Source organism: Gopherus flavomarginatus, chromosome 8 (assembly GCF_025201925.1).
Source record: "Gopherus flavomarginatus isolate rGopFla2 chromosome 8, rGopFla2.mat.asm, whole genome shotgun sequence".
Lineage (NCBI taxonomy): Eukaryota > Metazoa > Chordata > Testudines > Testudinidae > Gopherus > Gopherus flavomarginatus.
Genome location: NC_066624.1, coordinates 102316966 through 102334725, shown reverse-complemented (window position 1 = coordinate 102334725; position 17760 = coordinate 102316966). Strand labels below are relative to the sequence as shown.

General features: G+C 37.4%; 1 protein-coding gene across 7 annotated transcripts in view; it reads left to right on the top strand.

Moving 5' to 3' along the window:
• TBL1XR1 (TBL1X/Y related 1) overlaps window positions 1-16965 on the top strand; it is a 171271-nt gene extending 154306 nt beyond the window's left edge. For all 7 annotated transcript variants that reach the window (XM_050965987.1, XM_050965986.1, XM_050965991.1 and 4 more), the window contains 8 exons: window positions 27-124; window positions 1574-1634; window positions 2658-2779; window positions 3367-3441; window positions 7489-7616; window positions 7842-8007; window positions 8695-8796; window positions 11672-16965. In XM_050965987.1, coding sequence (XP_050821944.1) covers window positions 27-124; window positions 1574-1634; window positions 2658-2779; window positions 3367-3441; window positions 7489-7616; window positions 7842-8007; window positions 8695-8796; window positions 11672-11698 — 779 coding nt within the window. In that variant the 3' untranslated portion in view covers window positions 11699-16965. The remainder of the gene's footprint in view (window positions 1-26; window positions 125-1573; window positions 1635-2657; window positions 2780-3366; window positions 3442-7488; window positions 7617-7841; window positions 8008-8694; window positions 8797-11671) is intronic.
• Window positions 16966-17760: the final 795 nt, after the last annotated feature.

Below are 17760 nucleotides of genomic sequence, written 5' to 3'. Positions count from 1 at the left end.
GTAATAATTTCAATGTAAATTTTCAGGTAATCTTGCGAGCACCTTAGGGCAACATAAAGGACCTATATTTGCATTAAAATGGAACAAGAAAGGAAACTTCATTTTAAGTGCCGGAGTGGACAAGGTGAGATAATTATTGGCTAAATAAATTATTTATTTCATGGTTTAATTATGCGTGACAAACACTAAAATAAGAATTTGGTAAGCATGTAGAAGATAATAAGATCATAGAAAGTATGGATTTATAAAGAACCAGTTGTGCTAGATAAACTTGATCATGTGATGTAGAGTTGGGAAACTAGTTGATTTGAATGCAGTGGATAAAGTGGGCCTGGTTCTCTTCATTATAACAATGTAAGTCAAAAGTAACTCCCCTGAAATCAGTGGCATAAAACTAGTGTATCTAGGATTTATTTTCTGAGGTACAGTATCTCGAAAAATGGAAGAACGAAAAATGGCAATGTATCTAAATGTGGGGAAGTGGCCAGTGCAGTGCAGTGCAGTGGCAATCATTGCTGAATCAGGTTTAGACCACATCTTTAAGAAAAATGAAGGAAGAGGTAAAAGCTGTTTCTGAAAAACCTCTCATTCAGACAGTAGTGAGAACAGGGAGGTATTGAAGAGTAAAAGCATAAAAGATTGAGAGGGATTGTTTAGGATTTTCTGGGCTTATAACTCAGAGCGGTGGTACAAAATTGTGCAAAGTTAAACGCAGGCTTTGCTGTCAGGAAAAATTTGATTAGATCCAGTTTGATTGTGAATGATCTCCCAAAAGACGAGGTAGAAGCCTCATTGCTTCAATCATTTAAAACTCAACTGGAGAATACAATTGAAAATATAGTGTCAGAAAATATTCTATATTGTCTGAGAGATGAAAAAGTTCGCAGAATACATGACCTAACTTTTGTAAGAAAATATCAGGTCTGTTCATGCTTCCATTGAATGCAGTAACAAAATCCTCACTAACTTCTGTCACAGTAGAATCAGGCCCATAGGATAGGATATAATATAATTATTTTTAAAATATGTTTATTTTGCCGTAATAGTTGACTCATATGAAATATTTGTATAGCAGAAAGATGCCAGAGTATTGGCAAACTGCTCAAAGAGAGTTTATAAGAAGGTAACAGAAATAATTTAGTAGCTGAAAAGTTTGATTTATGAGAATAGATTTAAAAGCTATAAATATGTATAGTTCTTCTAAGTGTCAGTAACAGAGAGCACATAATGGCCATACAAATATTTGAAGTTAAAGGAATTATTTAGGATAAGACAAAAAGGTATAATTATGAGTAATGTGATTACGTTAAAAGAGAGAAAAAATTAAGATGCAGTCAGAAACTGCTTGCTTTCTGGCAATTAAAATATATTAGAGTAGTCTTTGAAAGGAAGTGGTAGAAGACCCATTGTTTGGGACGTGTGAAACTAGACTTGATAAAACACTAGAAAATGTACAATAGTGACCAATCCTGGCCAGCAGGAAGATGGGTGTAGAGGACCTAATAGACATTAATGATGGAAAAGGCCTATGATTTGCTAGCAGTTTTACAAGTTTGTTTATTTTTTAACTCAGACCACAATTATTTGGGATGCCCATACTGGAGAAGCCAAGCAGCAGTTTCCCTTTCATTCTGGTGAGTACTTCTCTGCAGGTGACAGCTCAGATTGGTCAAAAACAGAACAAAAAGTTTTAAAATGTTAACGTGCTGAGCTTTTTCAAATCTAATATACCTATTTATAGCTTTTTAATTTGGATCTGACAGCACAGAAACTGTCCTAGTAATATACCTTTGAAAAACCAATTTTGTGTGTGTCTGCTACCGTCATTGATAACCTGTATTTCAGTCTGTTATGTTGTATGTGGGGAAAACTATAATAGACATGTATTATTGTAAACTGGCATATCCCTCTTGCTAAATGAAACATTAATGAAAACTAACTTTCTTATCATCTGTGTGAGTGTATTTAAGAACGTACCCAAAATTAAGATCTGTTTGTGTTTTATATCTTCGTGATGATCCAGAATTAAAATAGATTTATTTAAAAATCAAAACAGACAAGTCCATTTCATTATTTCTTTTACCCCTGGTGGCTTGGGAGATAGAGCAGAGGAAGCAAAGTGTATGGCATTTGGTGCCTGTTCCAAACTCCCTCATGTTCCCACCTTTTTGACTCCCTTAACTTCATGGACTTAATGGCATGGCAACAACCAGAAGGGTCACTACTGAATAATGTAAAGCATTCATGGCTACTTGGAAGGAGCTGGGAGTAGTATTTGCAATGAGCTTCCAGCTCCTGCCAGCTGGGGTGCAAGGACCATGATTGTCTCAAATTTGGATCAGTTCATAGTGGCTTATTGTGCTATTAGACATCAATGTGTGTCTTGTCTTCTGTAGAATTGTTTCATTTCAGATATGTTCCCTGTTTTGATTCTTTCCTATTAAACTTAATTTCATGTGTCTACATTAAACTGCATTTGCTGGTCTACATTTCCCACTGCTCTAACATACTTAAAACCCTTTGTTAATTCTTTCCACTTGATTTAGTCACTCCCTGTTGGCATTTGTTCCAAGTTACAAAGCTGATGCACTGAAGACTTACAAATCAAACCTTTCCAAAGTACATATTAACTTAAATATCTCTCCTTATTTTTCTAGCACCAGCGCTAGATGTTGACTGGCAGAGTAACAACACATTTGCTTCTTGCAGCACAGACATGTGTATTCATGTCTGTAAATTAGGACAAGATAGACCTATCAAAACCTTCCAGGGTCACACAGTAAGTAGTGACTTGGTTTCTATATACTGAATGAAGTTTTAAAATCTCCTTATTACTTAATTTGTTGGAAAATGTGTGTTTGCTATTTGATAGTATCAGTATATTATTAGTAGTATTAATCAGAGATGGGGGCTGTATTGTGCCAGGTACTATATGCATATATAACATCCAACCAGTCCTTGGCAAGAGACAATAGGTAGATACCACAAACAGGGTAGGATGCACAAGGTAACAGTGAATCATTTATGATTAGAGTAATCAGCAGCCACAGCACACCAGCTGCCTTACCATTGTCAAGTGATTTTGAAGTTCCCCTATGCTGTGGTGCTTAACAGAAAGATTTGAAGGAGAGTAAAAGGGTGGCTTTGAGATACACCCATGCAGAAGAAGGCACAAAGGTGCTTTGGGAAAATTTTGACTATTGGGCAATGAGGGTTGGTATGGTTGGTGGAGTAGAAATGGGAGTTGATAGTATTTTGAAATGTAACTGTACAAGTACTCCTGTGTACTGTCTAACTTTATTTTTGTAAGCTGTGGTTTATAATGGAAACAAAGACTTCAACTTTATTTTCATTATTCAATTTTAGAATGAAGTAAATGCAATCAAGTGGGATCCTACTGGTAATCTTCTGGCATCCTGTTCTGATGACATGACTTTAAAGGTAACTGCAATTTTGGGCAATAGTACCATTTTATAGTTATTGTACACTGCAACCTCTGTGTTTGTTTGTAGAGATCTACCATGTGCACTACTAGCCTTATTGTTTGGCAGTTCAGTAATTTTAATGTCATTATTTTATTCTTTAACATTTTTCCTCTTTTAAAAAACCTGACACAGACATTCCTAAAATATCTCTATTCGTTAACGACAGTCTTTCATCCAAAGGGCCCAGCCCTGTGAATTTATGCATTGACTTCACAGGAATTTGAGTATAATTTACTATACACATGTAGCGGTTTACAGGATCAGGCCCATTAATAATTGTGCTATCACTTACACTTGTAGTTATAGAGAGATTGCTCAGTCTTGCTCAAAGAGAAATGTTACAATCAGTGTAGTGTATGGTTTATGTAGGACCAGGCTGTAGTTAGCTGCTGTGCTGGCTTTCTTCAGAGCTGTCTTAATATTACTGGTAGTACACCACTACCTCGATATAATGCCACCCGATATAACATGAATTTGGATATAACGTGGTAAAGCAGTGCTCGGGGGGGGGGGGGGGGGGGGGGAGTGGAGCTGCACACTCTGGTGGATCAAAGCAAGTTCCATATAACATGATTTCACCTATAACGCAGTAAGATTTTTTGACTCCCAAGGACAGCGTTATATCGAGTAGAGGTGTACTATGATAGCACCTAGAACTCCAGGTATGGACCAGGCCCTCATTGTGCAAGGTGCTGCACAAATACAGAACAGAAAGGCAGCCCCTGTCCAAAGAGCTTTGCCATTTAAGTATTAGGCAAGCGATAACAGATAGAGTGATGGGGAAGTACAAGGAAACAAGGAGTCAGTATTGATCGTCATGACAGGCAGTGGTTTCAGCCTGTCCTTTATTAGGTTTTTCTGTAGGAACCATGGCAGAGGAAAGTTTTAAGGAGGCATTTGAAGGACGATAACAAGTTAGTTTTGCGGATGTTTACAGAGACCTTCTCCCATGCACATGGGGCAATGTGGGAAAATGCATAAAGGTGTTTGACTGAGAATTTAACAAGTGAGCAGTAGCGTCTTTCGTCATGCAACCTGTCTGCCTGCCATGCAAGTACCTGTAAATGGGTCTAAAAAAACATTCTCAACATGACCACGTTTACCATATTAGTTGCTACACAGTTTCCCTGAAAGATTGTCTGCAGTCCTCTGGCCTTGCTGACTCAACAGGACTCCTTGTTATGCACATGAATAATTTACAGCCGCATGACACCTTACAATAAAGCTTGTTTAACTGGGGGAAACTATGGAAATAGATTAGCATGAAGGGTCTGCCATTGCATTAGGAGTCCAAGCTTAGATCCCACAGTGGTAGGTACCTTAGAAAAACTGAAGATGGACTTGAATTGACTTGAATGCCTCGACCATTCTCATTTTAGAGTTGATGCTTTCCAGTATCATTTCATTTACTCACCTCATTATGTTAAGCTAGTGACAGGTGTTTTACATTCTGCTATTACATTCCATACACTTGGCAATACTTTGGAACATCAGGTCTTTTGTACCTAAGTATTGTGACAGACCCAGACCAGTGGGGTACAGGAGTTTGGTAGAGGGCAAATATACTGGTCACTGGATGAGTAGTTTTCTGTTCTGTGAGTGACCAGAGCAGAGGCTGCACTAGAGTAATCAGGAACCTGCTAGAATCAATTAAGGCAGACAGGCTGACTAAATCACCTGCAGCCAATCAAGGCAGGCTAATCAGGGCACCTGGTTTTAAAAAGGAGCTCACTCCAGTCAGGTGAGGAGGAGCCAGAGGAGAGGAAGTTCGTGTGAGGAGCTGGGAGCAAGAGGCACAAGGAGCTGAGAGTGAGAGGCTGTGCTGCTGGAGGACTAAGGAGTACAAGCTTTATCAGGCACCAGGAGGAAGGTCCTGTGGTGAGGATAAAGAACGTGTTTGGAGGAGGCCATGGGGAAGTAGCCCAGGGAGCTGTACCTGTCATGCAGCTGTTACAAGAGGCACTATAGACAGCTGCAATCCACAGGGCCCTGGGCTGGAACCCGGAGTAGAGGGCGGGTCTGGGTTCCCCGCAAACCTCCCAACTCCTGATCACACAGGAAGAGTTGATCCAGACTGTGGGGAAGATCACTGAGGTGAGCAAATCTGCCAATAAGCGCAGGACCCATCAAGGTAGAGGAGGAACTTTGTCACAGTATTTGAGAGTGGGCACCACCATTCTTCAGTTTCCCTGAAGGACAGGTTAAGATACCCTTCTTTACATTGAATAATATCTTACTTTACAAGGAATCCCCCTGAAGTCAGTAGAACTATTTATGGAGTTAAGATGTAGCTAAACCAGAGTCAGAGTATGAGAATCTGGCATTTAATGTTGTCTTATATTTGTTAATACAGAGGTCACAGTCCCTTCAGATTCTCTCTAAATACACTTTGATCATTATGGCTCTAATTGTGATGTAACTGGGATTTTGGATGTAGTCTTACAACACATCAGTGCTTTTTCTTTTACTAAGACTTTATATAACAGAAATATGCAAATAGATACTGCAAATGTTTCAAACCAGGAATACTCTGTTGTTTATATTTTATTTATTTATTAAAAGGGCCTAGTGTACTCTGCAGCTCTTTCTCGATGTAGAGCCTTTCATCTCCAGGTTGCTGCTTCACATCTAAATCAGACTGACAGCAATCTCTTCATTTCACCGTTTCACAAGCTGTTTGATGTCTCGTGGTCTTCCACTGTAGTTACTATTGGATAGATATCCACATCATTAACCTCCCCCCCCCCCTTCCATTGCAGTTAGCACACTCCTTGGCCTTTCCCAAGGAGTGAATATGAAAGAAGATTGAACTACTCATGTTTAGAGGTTTTGTTTCCAGGTTATGTTTGAGCCACCTGGATATGGTGGTAAGGGGAGCCTTGGACTGATGCCAATGTGTTTTCAAACCAGTGAATAAAATGAAGACTTTAGTCTCTAGGGTTCTTCATACAGAAACTTTTACTGGTGCTGAATGTTCTTCACAATGAGGGAAAAGGAACTAGGTTTTATGTTTTGATCCAGCCATTTTAAATCAGAAATATAGTTAAATCTTTCCCCTCCCCCCTCCCGGTGCCCGCTGTCATTAAGGGGATTCTGATTCAGGAAAGCATCTTAACTTTAAACACGTGTTTAAGTGCTGGCCGTAACAGAGATGGACTTAGGAGTATGTTTAAATGCTTTCCCGAGTCACAGCTAAAGTGAGGTGAGCTAAAATTACACCAAATTAGATATCATTAAAGGAAAAAAATGCACTTGTACAAGTAATTTGAATAAATATCAAGTTTCAAATGTATGCAGAGCTTTATGAACGCTCCCAAACCTGTTTTTTGTAATGAAAACACAAACCCTTAAAGGAATACTTTGTTTTTGTTTCATTATTTGTGTGATGATAGCATGTAGAAGCCCTAGTCATGGATTGGGATCCTATTGTGTTGTACAAACACAGAACAAAAAGGTGATCCCTGCCCATTCTAAGTAAAGTCATATTACCCTACCAAGTCAAACACCTTAACAGTTTTCCATTGTGCTTATATTATTCTGTTTGAAGAAGTATATTTCCCCAGTATCCTTTTCTGCATCCTACCCTGGTAGCACAAAGTCTATTTAAAAACAAAGCTCAGTGATAACTGTGATAATCCATTCATACAACTTTGACACAAACACCACTATATGCACGCCGTATCTTAGCACATGTCCATTGACTTCAGTGGTCTTTGGATTGGACTCGCAATGAGCATGCATGCATTTGTTTAGGTAGGAAACACTGCATGTCACTCCTTTGTTTATTTTTTAACCCCATGCTGTACCGATAACCTTAAAGAAAACATACACCTGTCTCCACTGTAAAGCAACCAGCGATGGTGTATGATTTGGGTGGCCTAAAAAGCTGTCAGTTGGGCCTTGTTAGCTGTGAGCAAGGAAGAGGATGGGAGAATCCGTATGTTCTAGTGTAGTGTTTATGTTTAGGATATTAATCTGTTTTTTCCTTCCATTTTTACCCTAGATCTGGAGTATGAAACAAGATAGTTGTGTCCATGATTTACAAGCACACAACAAAGAAATTTATACTATCAAATGGAGTCCTACAGGACCAGGAACAAACAATCCAAATGCCAATCTTATGTTAGCAAGGTAATATTTAATTCTTTTATCATACCAGTCAAGAAGCTGACAATTCCCCCTGCACCCACCCCTTTGCCCCTCCCCCCCCCCTTTCTCCTTTTGTAAATGAATGTTAGCGCAAAGTGAACCTCTACTTTAGGAGATACTCTGGCATTAAAGGAGAGACTTTAACACCATCAAAGGAAAACAATTGAATAAAATTGAAATGTAATCCATTTATTTTTCCTTTGGCAGTGCATCCTTTGATTCTACTGTTAGGTTATGGGATGTAGACAGAGGAATTTGCATCCACACTTTAACAAAACATCAAGAACCTGTGTACAGTGTAGCTTTCAGCCCTGATGGCAGGTACTTGGCCAGTGGCTCTTTTGACAAATGTGTTCACATCTGGAATACACAGGTACATGTTGTTTTTATATGAACCAGTTTGTTTGATTTGTGTGTTTCAGACTTATTCAGTGAATCATATATTGTTCTAAGGCTGTTTCAGCTGCTGTAGCTTTGTATATTCAATATAAATATTAAATATAGTATGTGAAAGTAGCTTTCTTCAGTTCAAATGGGTCTTTTTGCAAATTTTTGACAAGGTAAAACTTAGAACTTAAAATATGACTTCTCTGTGTAAACCACAAACTAATTCTCACAGGCATATTTATTCAGTGTCACAGCTTCAGCATAAGGATTCAACACACACGCATACACTAGGTTCTGAAAAGTATAAATAGGTGACTTGTTCATACATAGTTACAGCTATTATCCAAAGCTGCTACAGTCAGTGATATATGATGTTGTTGCATGTGTTGGATCCAGTTCCAGAAGAGAATAGCTGTATATCCAGAAATTCTGAAATGTAATTGCTGTTTTGCAAGGAGACCTTTGTACTAGGATATCCTGGTATACAGGATAAGAGTTTCATAAATGTTTTAACATGATGCTTAAGTTGTATGTGAGATCTTACATGGATCACTTCCCCTGGGGAGAATTCACCCTTTAAAAGTAACAGGGGAGTTCTACATACCGTACAAACTCTACTTACTCGTGTGCATTTTATTATTCTAATTGCATATCTTTTTTCCCCCCCGTGTAGACGGGTGCTTTAGTTCACAGTTATCGGGGAACAGGAGGGATTTTTGAGGTTTGCTGGAATGCAGCAGGAGACAAAGTTGGAGCAAGTGCTTCAGATGGTTCAGTAAGTATAGTAGAACAATCTCCAACATTTCTTACACGTGTATATTTTTTTAGACAATCAGGTGGGCTGGAGGACTGTTGACTAAATGGAGAGAAATTGTGCTTATTCTAAGGAAGAATGAGTACAAATAGCCAGTTATCTGAAATTTTACCTATAAACAAGCTGCACTTGTTTTCCTCTTAAATTAACATCTGAAATTAAGACAAGGTTGGAAGTTGTCTCTCTTGGTCACAGGGGTTTTGGGAAGTGTAATCCATTTTGATTTGTCAAGTCCTTTAAAATTGTCAGATGCAAGTGTGAAATATTACGATTTTGAGCCAGGAGAGGCTATAAAACAACATGTACTATAGAAATATGTACATAATAACTGCTCTGTTCATTTCAGTGTGGAAGCTAGTTCTTGCTTGCAACCTTTTCATTTCAAGAGAACTGATCAGTGTGGGGGGGCATTTTTTTTTTATATCTGATATGAATGAAGTATCATTTGAGTTGCTGTTGAGAATTTAAGTCAAGATATGAATTTCTGAGCACTCATTTGATTACAGGTCCATTTTATGCAAGTAACGTTTTGCTTACATTGTTTGGAGTGCCCAGGAGATGAGCTTCTAAGTTCTAATAAAGCATGAATCTGCCCTTTCTTCCCTGTAGCAGTGTGACAGTGTGGCCTTCCAGTTCTTTTGATGTCAGCCTGCAACAACACCGCATTAAAAATATTCATGTGTGACTCTGCACAGCAGCCTGGCAAACAGTGACTTCTTAATGTCATGGGTTAATAAGAAAGGAGAGAGACAGGGGTCAAGCCCAACACAAATCAGAAATAAGAGCATTGGATAAGAGCTATTATGGGCATGTACCCTGGGAGTTGGTAGCTTGAAGGAGTGCCGTAAGTAAGTGAGAGAAGCTAACCTGGTACCTTCACAGTCCAGAGACTCAAATGATCTGATAGCCCACATACCAAAAAGTCTGCATGTTCCCTCCCCCCAGCTTCTGACACACATACATATAGATATAGAAGGAAAGAGCACAGCTGGGGAAAGGCAGGATTATCTCTTTGATACCAAGAAGTATTCCTTCAAACAATGAAGTCAAGTGGCTTCCAGTTAAATCTTTCTGGATGATAGAAAATGGTCCTTTCAGACCCTTTAAGAGGACATTTGATAAAGTAAATAAACTGAGGACAACTTTTGGGAAAGCCAAAATAGATTGGTTTGTTGTGGTTCAGAACAGAAAGTGGGCAGCTCTCTTGAATACGAAAAGAAATGAAACCACATTGCAGAAACTTCATCTCAGTGAAAGGAAGTTTTCATATGGTCTGCATCATGTAAAAATGGGTAGCTGGCATTTTGGTATCTCTAGGAAGGTGTTGGAAGCCCTAAATTATCTACTGGGAAAGCATAGGGATTTGTCTTCTACTTATCCTAAAGGGGAGATAATTTGAATATATTCATTCAAAATGTACAGATATCTCCCCATTAAGTTCATGTTTCATGTTTTAATTGAACATTTAAAAAAACTCTTATTTCTACTGTCTCTGGTGAGGTTTGTTAGTAAAATGATATCTTTAAATCCACCCACAGCTTCCCCACTAATCCAGAGCTAGTTCTACCATAAACTGGGTAATAATGAAACAAATGATGGATGCAAATGTAGTTTACATGTGGTTTTCTTTTTCTGGTAGGGTAATCTCAATTTGTAGACCTGAAGGAACTCCAGGCTCTAGCAATTGATCCATCTTCTGATTAGATTATAATAGGAAACTGTGTACTATTATATGTTCTTTTCTTGGCTGATCCAGTCTGTTCTAATATTTTCACCCTCCCACAATGGAGATTTAATGGGATCTTACAGTACTTCACAGACTGGCTCCAAATAGATTCCTTGGCTTTTAACTATCACATATTAAGCAAAACAATTCACAGTATCCTTTTTTGTTGGTTTTGTTTGTTTCCCATAACAAAAAAGAAACAGTTGAAGTTCCAATTAGGTCGTGTTTTGAATGACTGAGATATAACCATGTTAATCCCTTGGGTTTTTTTTGATCTGTAGAAGCAAAATCCATATGAAACCTCTCATTAACCATTGTGTTTCTTTACATGCTAATGAATTCTCCATGGGGCAAAAGAAATGCAGTAGTTCAATATCATTGTCATTTATGAGCAACTTTTGCTTTTGCATAGGAATGACCTGAGACCAGCTATTTTTGTCACAATATTCGATGAATCCCATGGCAGTGTTTATTATATATCTTAGCAAAGCATTCAGAGACCCTTAATATGGCCTTAGCGTGCTGGGAATTGTACAAACATAAAAGAAAAAACGACCTTGCTACAAAGAGCTTGCAATTTAAAGAAGGACAAGACACAGCAGTGGGGTGTAGAATACCACAGGGGTTGGAGATTGTGGAACAGAAGACAAGGATGGCAGTATTAGGAGCACCTGGTTACATGTTGTTAGCACAGCACATGGTAAAAATTTTTGCCACTTTTTAACCAAATGGGCACCAGGAGAAATACTCAGGGAATAACAATGTAAAGGGTAACTTTCAATAGCACCTAAATCACATTTTAAAAAATGACTTAGGTACTTGGAAGCCTCAGTGTCCATAAAAGTCAATGGGACTTTGGCTGCTAAATCACTTTGGTCCTTTTGAAAATTTTACTCAGAATCATTTGGTTTTGTCTATTGTATTCATAGTTTACAGATGATGCACAATGTTGTTCATGGGTTTATTTTTCCTGCCAATAATAGGTTTGTGGTTGATTTGCGTAACCTGTTTGTTGTTGTTGTTATGACCTTATAATACATATAGAATTGTATAGCTGTAAAAATGCTGTGCAGTGTGCATTTCTGTATATGTATTTCTTTTTTCTTACAGGTTTGTGTATTAGACCTACGGAAATAGCGCTACTAGTTGGAAGCCATGGACCGACTATGAATGTGTACATAGCCAAAATGACTGTCCCTAACCCATGTACTGCTATAGTCCCAGTTGAACCATGGCCAGTCCAGTACAGCCAAATCTAAAAGAAATATATACATAAACTGTATATAAAATAAAATAAAGATTACACCCTGAAGAAGATGACAGAGTTTTGTCACAGCTTGTGAATCCTGTTCACCAAGTGCTGGAATCTGCCTGTGCCCCAAAATAACATTTAGAAGTTTCGCATATGAAAAACAGAAGAGAGAGAAATATACCATGCAAGAGCAGACCATACTTGTACCAAATTTGGAAGATACTAATGACAGCCTTTATTTCTCCCTTTTTAATCCAGAGTCGCAATGGTTTGTGGTTTTGTTTCCCCTCCCCCTTCTCAGTAGTTGAGCAGTTTGCGTGTACAGAGAAAACAGACTTGCATAAACCTGCAGCGGTATTTTGTTCTTTGCTTTTAAACATTTGGTTTTTTTGTTTCATTTTGGTTAAGTTTACGGATGCATGAAGTAAGGGAGTGAATCGGTTCCTTGTTTGTTTTTTCACCTTTAAACAGAGTTTCTTTTAAATATATTTTAATGCATTATTTCAAGAGGTAGAGTGAACTTGATATTTGGTACATTCTGTGGCTCTGAGAGCACAATTTTGAGGGGGGTGGGAGGGTGTAAGATGTGTTACTGGGTGAGAGAGAAAAGAAACTCACCTCTGAGATGTGACATTTCATGTCCTGTTAATCTATAAAGTACGTCAGCAATGGGTATAATGCTGTGGATTTTTTCTAGTGACATGGCTGAAATGCAGTAGTTTCTTATTTGGGACATAATTCTGCCAAACTTAAGAATAGAAGAGCGCGCACGCGCACACACACACACACACACACACACAATACAGAGATGCAAATAAATAAATAAAAATATGCATCTTCTGTTGTTTTGAGACCATAGCTAAATTATGGTTAAATTGTGCACTATTGTGAAAAGGAGCAAAATGTGGTTTTGGGGTTTTTTTGAGAAGGGGGGTGGTTGATTGGTGGTTGGTTTTTGTTTGTTTGCTTTTTTAAAAGATTAAAATCTTTTTGGATGCGGGTTCATGCCACAGCTTCTACAAGACTTGCCCATCATTGTTCGTAGGAGCTCAGATGTCTAATGTAACCAAATTCCAGTATTAAAAGTATCTAATGTAATTTTTCCTGATACAAAAAAAATCTTTGGCATATATTTGATAACACTGCCGTTATCAGGCAAAATGTTTACTACCTTAGATTTAAAAAAAACCTTTAAAACAGAAGACTTGCTTCAAGGTTATTTTAATAGCAGTGATACAGCTTATTTAAGAGATGAATACTTGCACTAATTCCCCTGCTGCTCCAGTGCTGCAATTTGTTGTATCTTGTGACTACATTTTCCCCAAATATAAGGTAGATGTAAGCTGCTATTTTTTTAATAATCACTACTATATTGTGTCTTTTACTCTGTTTACAATATCAAATATTTTTCTTACAGCGACATATATAAGTGGCAAACCTTTTTCTGCTCATGTGATTTAAAAGTATATTGATAGTGATTTTATTTGTAAATTATAGCATGAGGGTCATGTTTATGCCTATATGGAGTTGAAAGGGTTTTGTCTCGCATAAGATTCTAGGCGTATAAATCTCTATAAAAAGAGGTTGTCAAATCTATGTCACAAACATTTTACTTAAGAAATGGTTTATATTAGAAAGCTTTGCAAAGTTATCAGTTTTATAACACTATTTCAATCACAAATTAATTTTGTGGCTTATGATCGCTTAACTTTAACTTCTGTAGTTAAGTATAAATTGATTTAACCCAAATAATGCAGCTTTTACATTTTAACAGAATTGTTCTTTAGGGATTGATTTCTGCTATTGCCACAGACTAACATGACTTGAAGCAAGTCTGAGTTTGGCTAAGGTAGGGTGGCAGTTTGCCGGTGGTAAAGAGAATACATGCATTCATAATATGTACCCCAGTTATTATCAGTGGGGCAGGTAATACACGAATCTAATAACAACCAAACATTCATATCCATAAAGGCAGTCATCCATGATGGTTCTGTGCCAGCTGTTTTTAGGGTTTTGGAACATATTACTGTTTAGAACAACTACCCGGTGAGTTACAATATGTAGGAAACCTAATATGTAGAGTGTCTGGCACTTGAAATATCGCTTTTATTGCTGGAGGTCCATGATTGTGGCTGACCTCTGTCATTATTAAGAAAAAATAAAAAAAAAATCTGTGCAATAATTTTAAACTGTGCTCCCAGGAATAGACACAAATGTTTTGAGTATATTTAAGCTGCATTTTTCCTTTAGCAATGCATTTGTCGATTGCACTGAATTTAAATTGAAAGTCAGAGGTGATTCTTGATAGTACTTTTGTATTTTAATATGGACAGTTTATTCATTTTCATACAAGTTATTGGATGGTTGTTTCAGCGAATTTTAAAAAAAAATGTTGTGGAATTCTGTGACATAACTGCTAAACCACAGCCATGTTTGATGGTATTGCCACATTCTTTTTCTCAATCTTCAGCTGTTTTAGTTTTGAGTAAATCTAGTTGCTTAAGCATAATGTCAAGTATCCACAGTTAGAAAATACAGAGCTTCATTACCACAGGACTGTGGGTTTTCAGATGTTTGTACACACTGCAGGAATATCAGTTTCATAGGCCTAGGTGTCTCTGGATACATGAGCCAGACATCAAGCTGATGTGAATCACTGATGCTCTGCTGCAATGGAGCTATGAGGATCTGGCCAGTATATTTTTTGCTGCTGTTCTGTATCAACATGCCACAGTGCTGCTCCTGTTCTGCACAAACTTCCTCTTGTCTCATGTATTATACAGAGTTAACCATGTGCATCCATGATGCTCATTTCCATGTTTTATGTGAGGCAAGGAGGAGTACCATGGTCATTAGATTCTTTTCTAGTGCAGAGACTCGTATATAGTAGAGCAAAGTAGATTTTCCACACTCCTCCCTTTAAGGGGTACATGCCTAATGTTATTAAGGCCCCAATTCTGTGAAGACTTAAGCACATGTTTAACTTTACGTGCTAAAGGTCTCACTGACGTCCAGTGGGGCTGCTCCCAGTATGTGAAGTTAAAGGTATATAAATCTTTGCATATGTTTGCTGGAAGAAATGTTGACTTACAGAGTGAATTCTTGGGAGGGAACTTCAGTTAGGGAAAACTGGGGTCACATTTGTAGATGAGATGAGGCACAGGCTGCTGTCATGTTTGCAATCTTTTTTTATCATCAACTTATTATTTTCTTTTTTTTTTCCATTTCTGTATAAGGAGTTCCAGGTTTTCCTGGAGATATCATCATTTTCTATTTTTACTTTGGCTCCTGTGATTTAAAATTGATGTACAGAGTCCCAACCCTTTGACTTTGTAGTATTGTTTACAAAGTAATTAAGTCCTCATAGAAACTTTTTTTTTTTTTAATTCTTTTGTGGTCTTGATAATTCAGTTTGTTTGGGGAATACTTCTTTAGGGGGTTAAATGGTGTGTCTGGCAGAGGACTGGAACTCTTGTATGAAATACTAAAAGTGCCTCTTTTTCTGAGTTAAGGGAAGGAAGTAATCATTACCAGAGTTTGAATGACATGACAGTTGAAACATGTTTCTGGATTTTAGGACACTTTAGTGAATCTTAACAGAAAGGCCAAAGATTTGTACCAACTTCAATTTTTGTTTTTAAATGCATTCCTTTTTCCTTACACTGCTTACCTCATGTTAGGGTATTTAAGGAGATATTGCTGACTTTAAAGCGTTCTCCAACTTTAGGAAGTGTAGTAGGTACAATAAGGCTGTTGTACCAGTTCACCTTAGCTATAGAGTAATCTAACAGCTAATGAATTTAATTCGGTCATATAAAGGAACGTCATTAGAATTTCAAAAGTGGCTTTTCAGCTTGTAAATAAAAGGTTGTATGTTTCCTCTGTTTAGTAAAGAGAAGACATAGGGGCCAGTTTTCCAGTCCTTACTCAGTCAAAAATCCCATTAACTTTTTCACTTCAGGGGGAAGCTTTTGCCTAAGTAACCATTGGAGGATTGGGTCCTTCTAAGTATTGGACAGTGTGACACTTGGGTATAATGGGCCAGGAAAAACTTAGTGAGAATTGTGCCTGAGCAAGCTCTGCAGGATTTAGCTCAGTCTTCCATTTGCTTGGCAAGCAGTACTCTCCTACAGACTTCCTCTTCCTACCGAAAATGCCTGTAGAATTGTATGAAGAGGGATCTCCAGTAGTCTGCACAAAGCAGGAGCAATATTGTGGCATGCTGGAAGAAAGTACTGGTTTGGGAGATGGCAGTAAATCTCCATGAAGATGCCTGGCATTTTCCCTGGTGAAGAGGAAGGTGTGATGCAGTTTTCACTCCTTCCTCTAGTGCAAACTCTGAAATATCACGTTCAATAGTGACTTTTTTTCAACATAAATATGATTGAAGGCAGACAAAACAACAGAAAAGTGCACCGTTTCTTTTTAAAAATTGCAGATTTTGTGTTAATAGTGCTTCAGCTCCGTAGTTTTTGAAGAGCTACAAAATTCTCCTTTTCATCCTTTAAGTTTCCAGGGTTGAGGCCTGATGATAATGTAGGATATTAATTACTTTTTTCTTTTAAGTAACAAGCATTTTTACTTCATAATGGTTTCCTGGCATTAGAGGATAAATTCAGAAAAACAGTCTGCATGTTGTTGCTAGTCCAGTATATTTTGCAGTCTTGTTTCACAACAGACTGCAGTGTGCAGTTTAGTAATCCTAGAATACAGAAATAATTTTTTCTCTCTCTCCTGACATTCACACTGTAGTTGAAGTTACACATCCTTTGGGTCTAATTCTGTGAGCCTTCCTATAGCACTGGATTAAAATGTCTGCATCATTTCTTCAGTTATCCAGTTAAACTACAATTGTTGTAAAAGTGTAAACCAGCCCATGACAGTTTTTTGTACTTGTTTAAAGGACTTTTATTGTTCAGTTTTCATGATTATTGTCTAAAGAAGACTGATATAGATGTTCTATACTGTCCTGGACCATGTTAATTACACTATGATGTTATTTTGGTTCTACATCACAATGATTTGTCCCCAAAACCCATATCCCTTCTAGGCACATTTTCTGTTGCAGTTTCCCTTTGCATTGTATTGCTCTGACAACTGTAATTTGAATCAGATCTGAAAGAGGTCCAGAATAAAATATATTTTGATATTACGTTGGCTGGATGTTCTGTAAAACATTTAATAAAATGTATTTGGTAGAGGATAGTTGCAAATAGTTGGCTTAGTAAAAAGAAGAGAAATGTTACAATAGGTTTACGTCTATGTTAGGACATGCTTATTGTTCTTTATATTTAAAATAATGTAAAGTAACACTTTATGTAATGTTACAGGGGTAGTACTCTTAACAGATCCATAGCAGCAGGAGTGCTTTATGACCTTGATTCAGCAGGGGACGTTGGCCCCCTTGGTTTCAATGGGACTGCTGCCATTTTATATTTTTATTTAGAATATTTTTATGCCTGTTCTATTTTAGACATTTGGAACAATTTTTAAGATTAAATATGGAATAATGTGCATCCATTTGTATATAATGAAGCTATAATTCCTTCAAAATTTGGTTGCTATCATAAACCAAAAGAGGGAATTTAGATTTTATTTGTTTGTTTTGATGCCAGTAGATCTCAGAAATGGAATTATTGCTTTGTTATATAGTTGTCTGTTTGCTGTACCACATTCAGGAAAAAGTAATGATACTCAGTCTGGTTATTTTTATGGTTAAAATTAATGTGTTATCAAAGTGTAACTTTATTTTAACATGTTAAAACTTCTGTTGCAAAATTTTAGTTAATGTGTTAAAAGTAAAAAAAAAACATCTTGGGGTGGGGAAGTAGTAATTTAAATACAAAATCAGTCTTGGTCTCCATCCACATTGGTACATGAATTCTTTATAGGACTTGTCTACTATAGCTTGAATATTGTGAGAGGAACAACAGTGAAGAAGAAATCA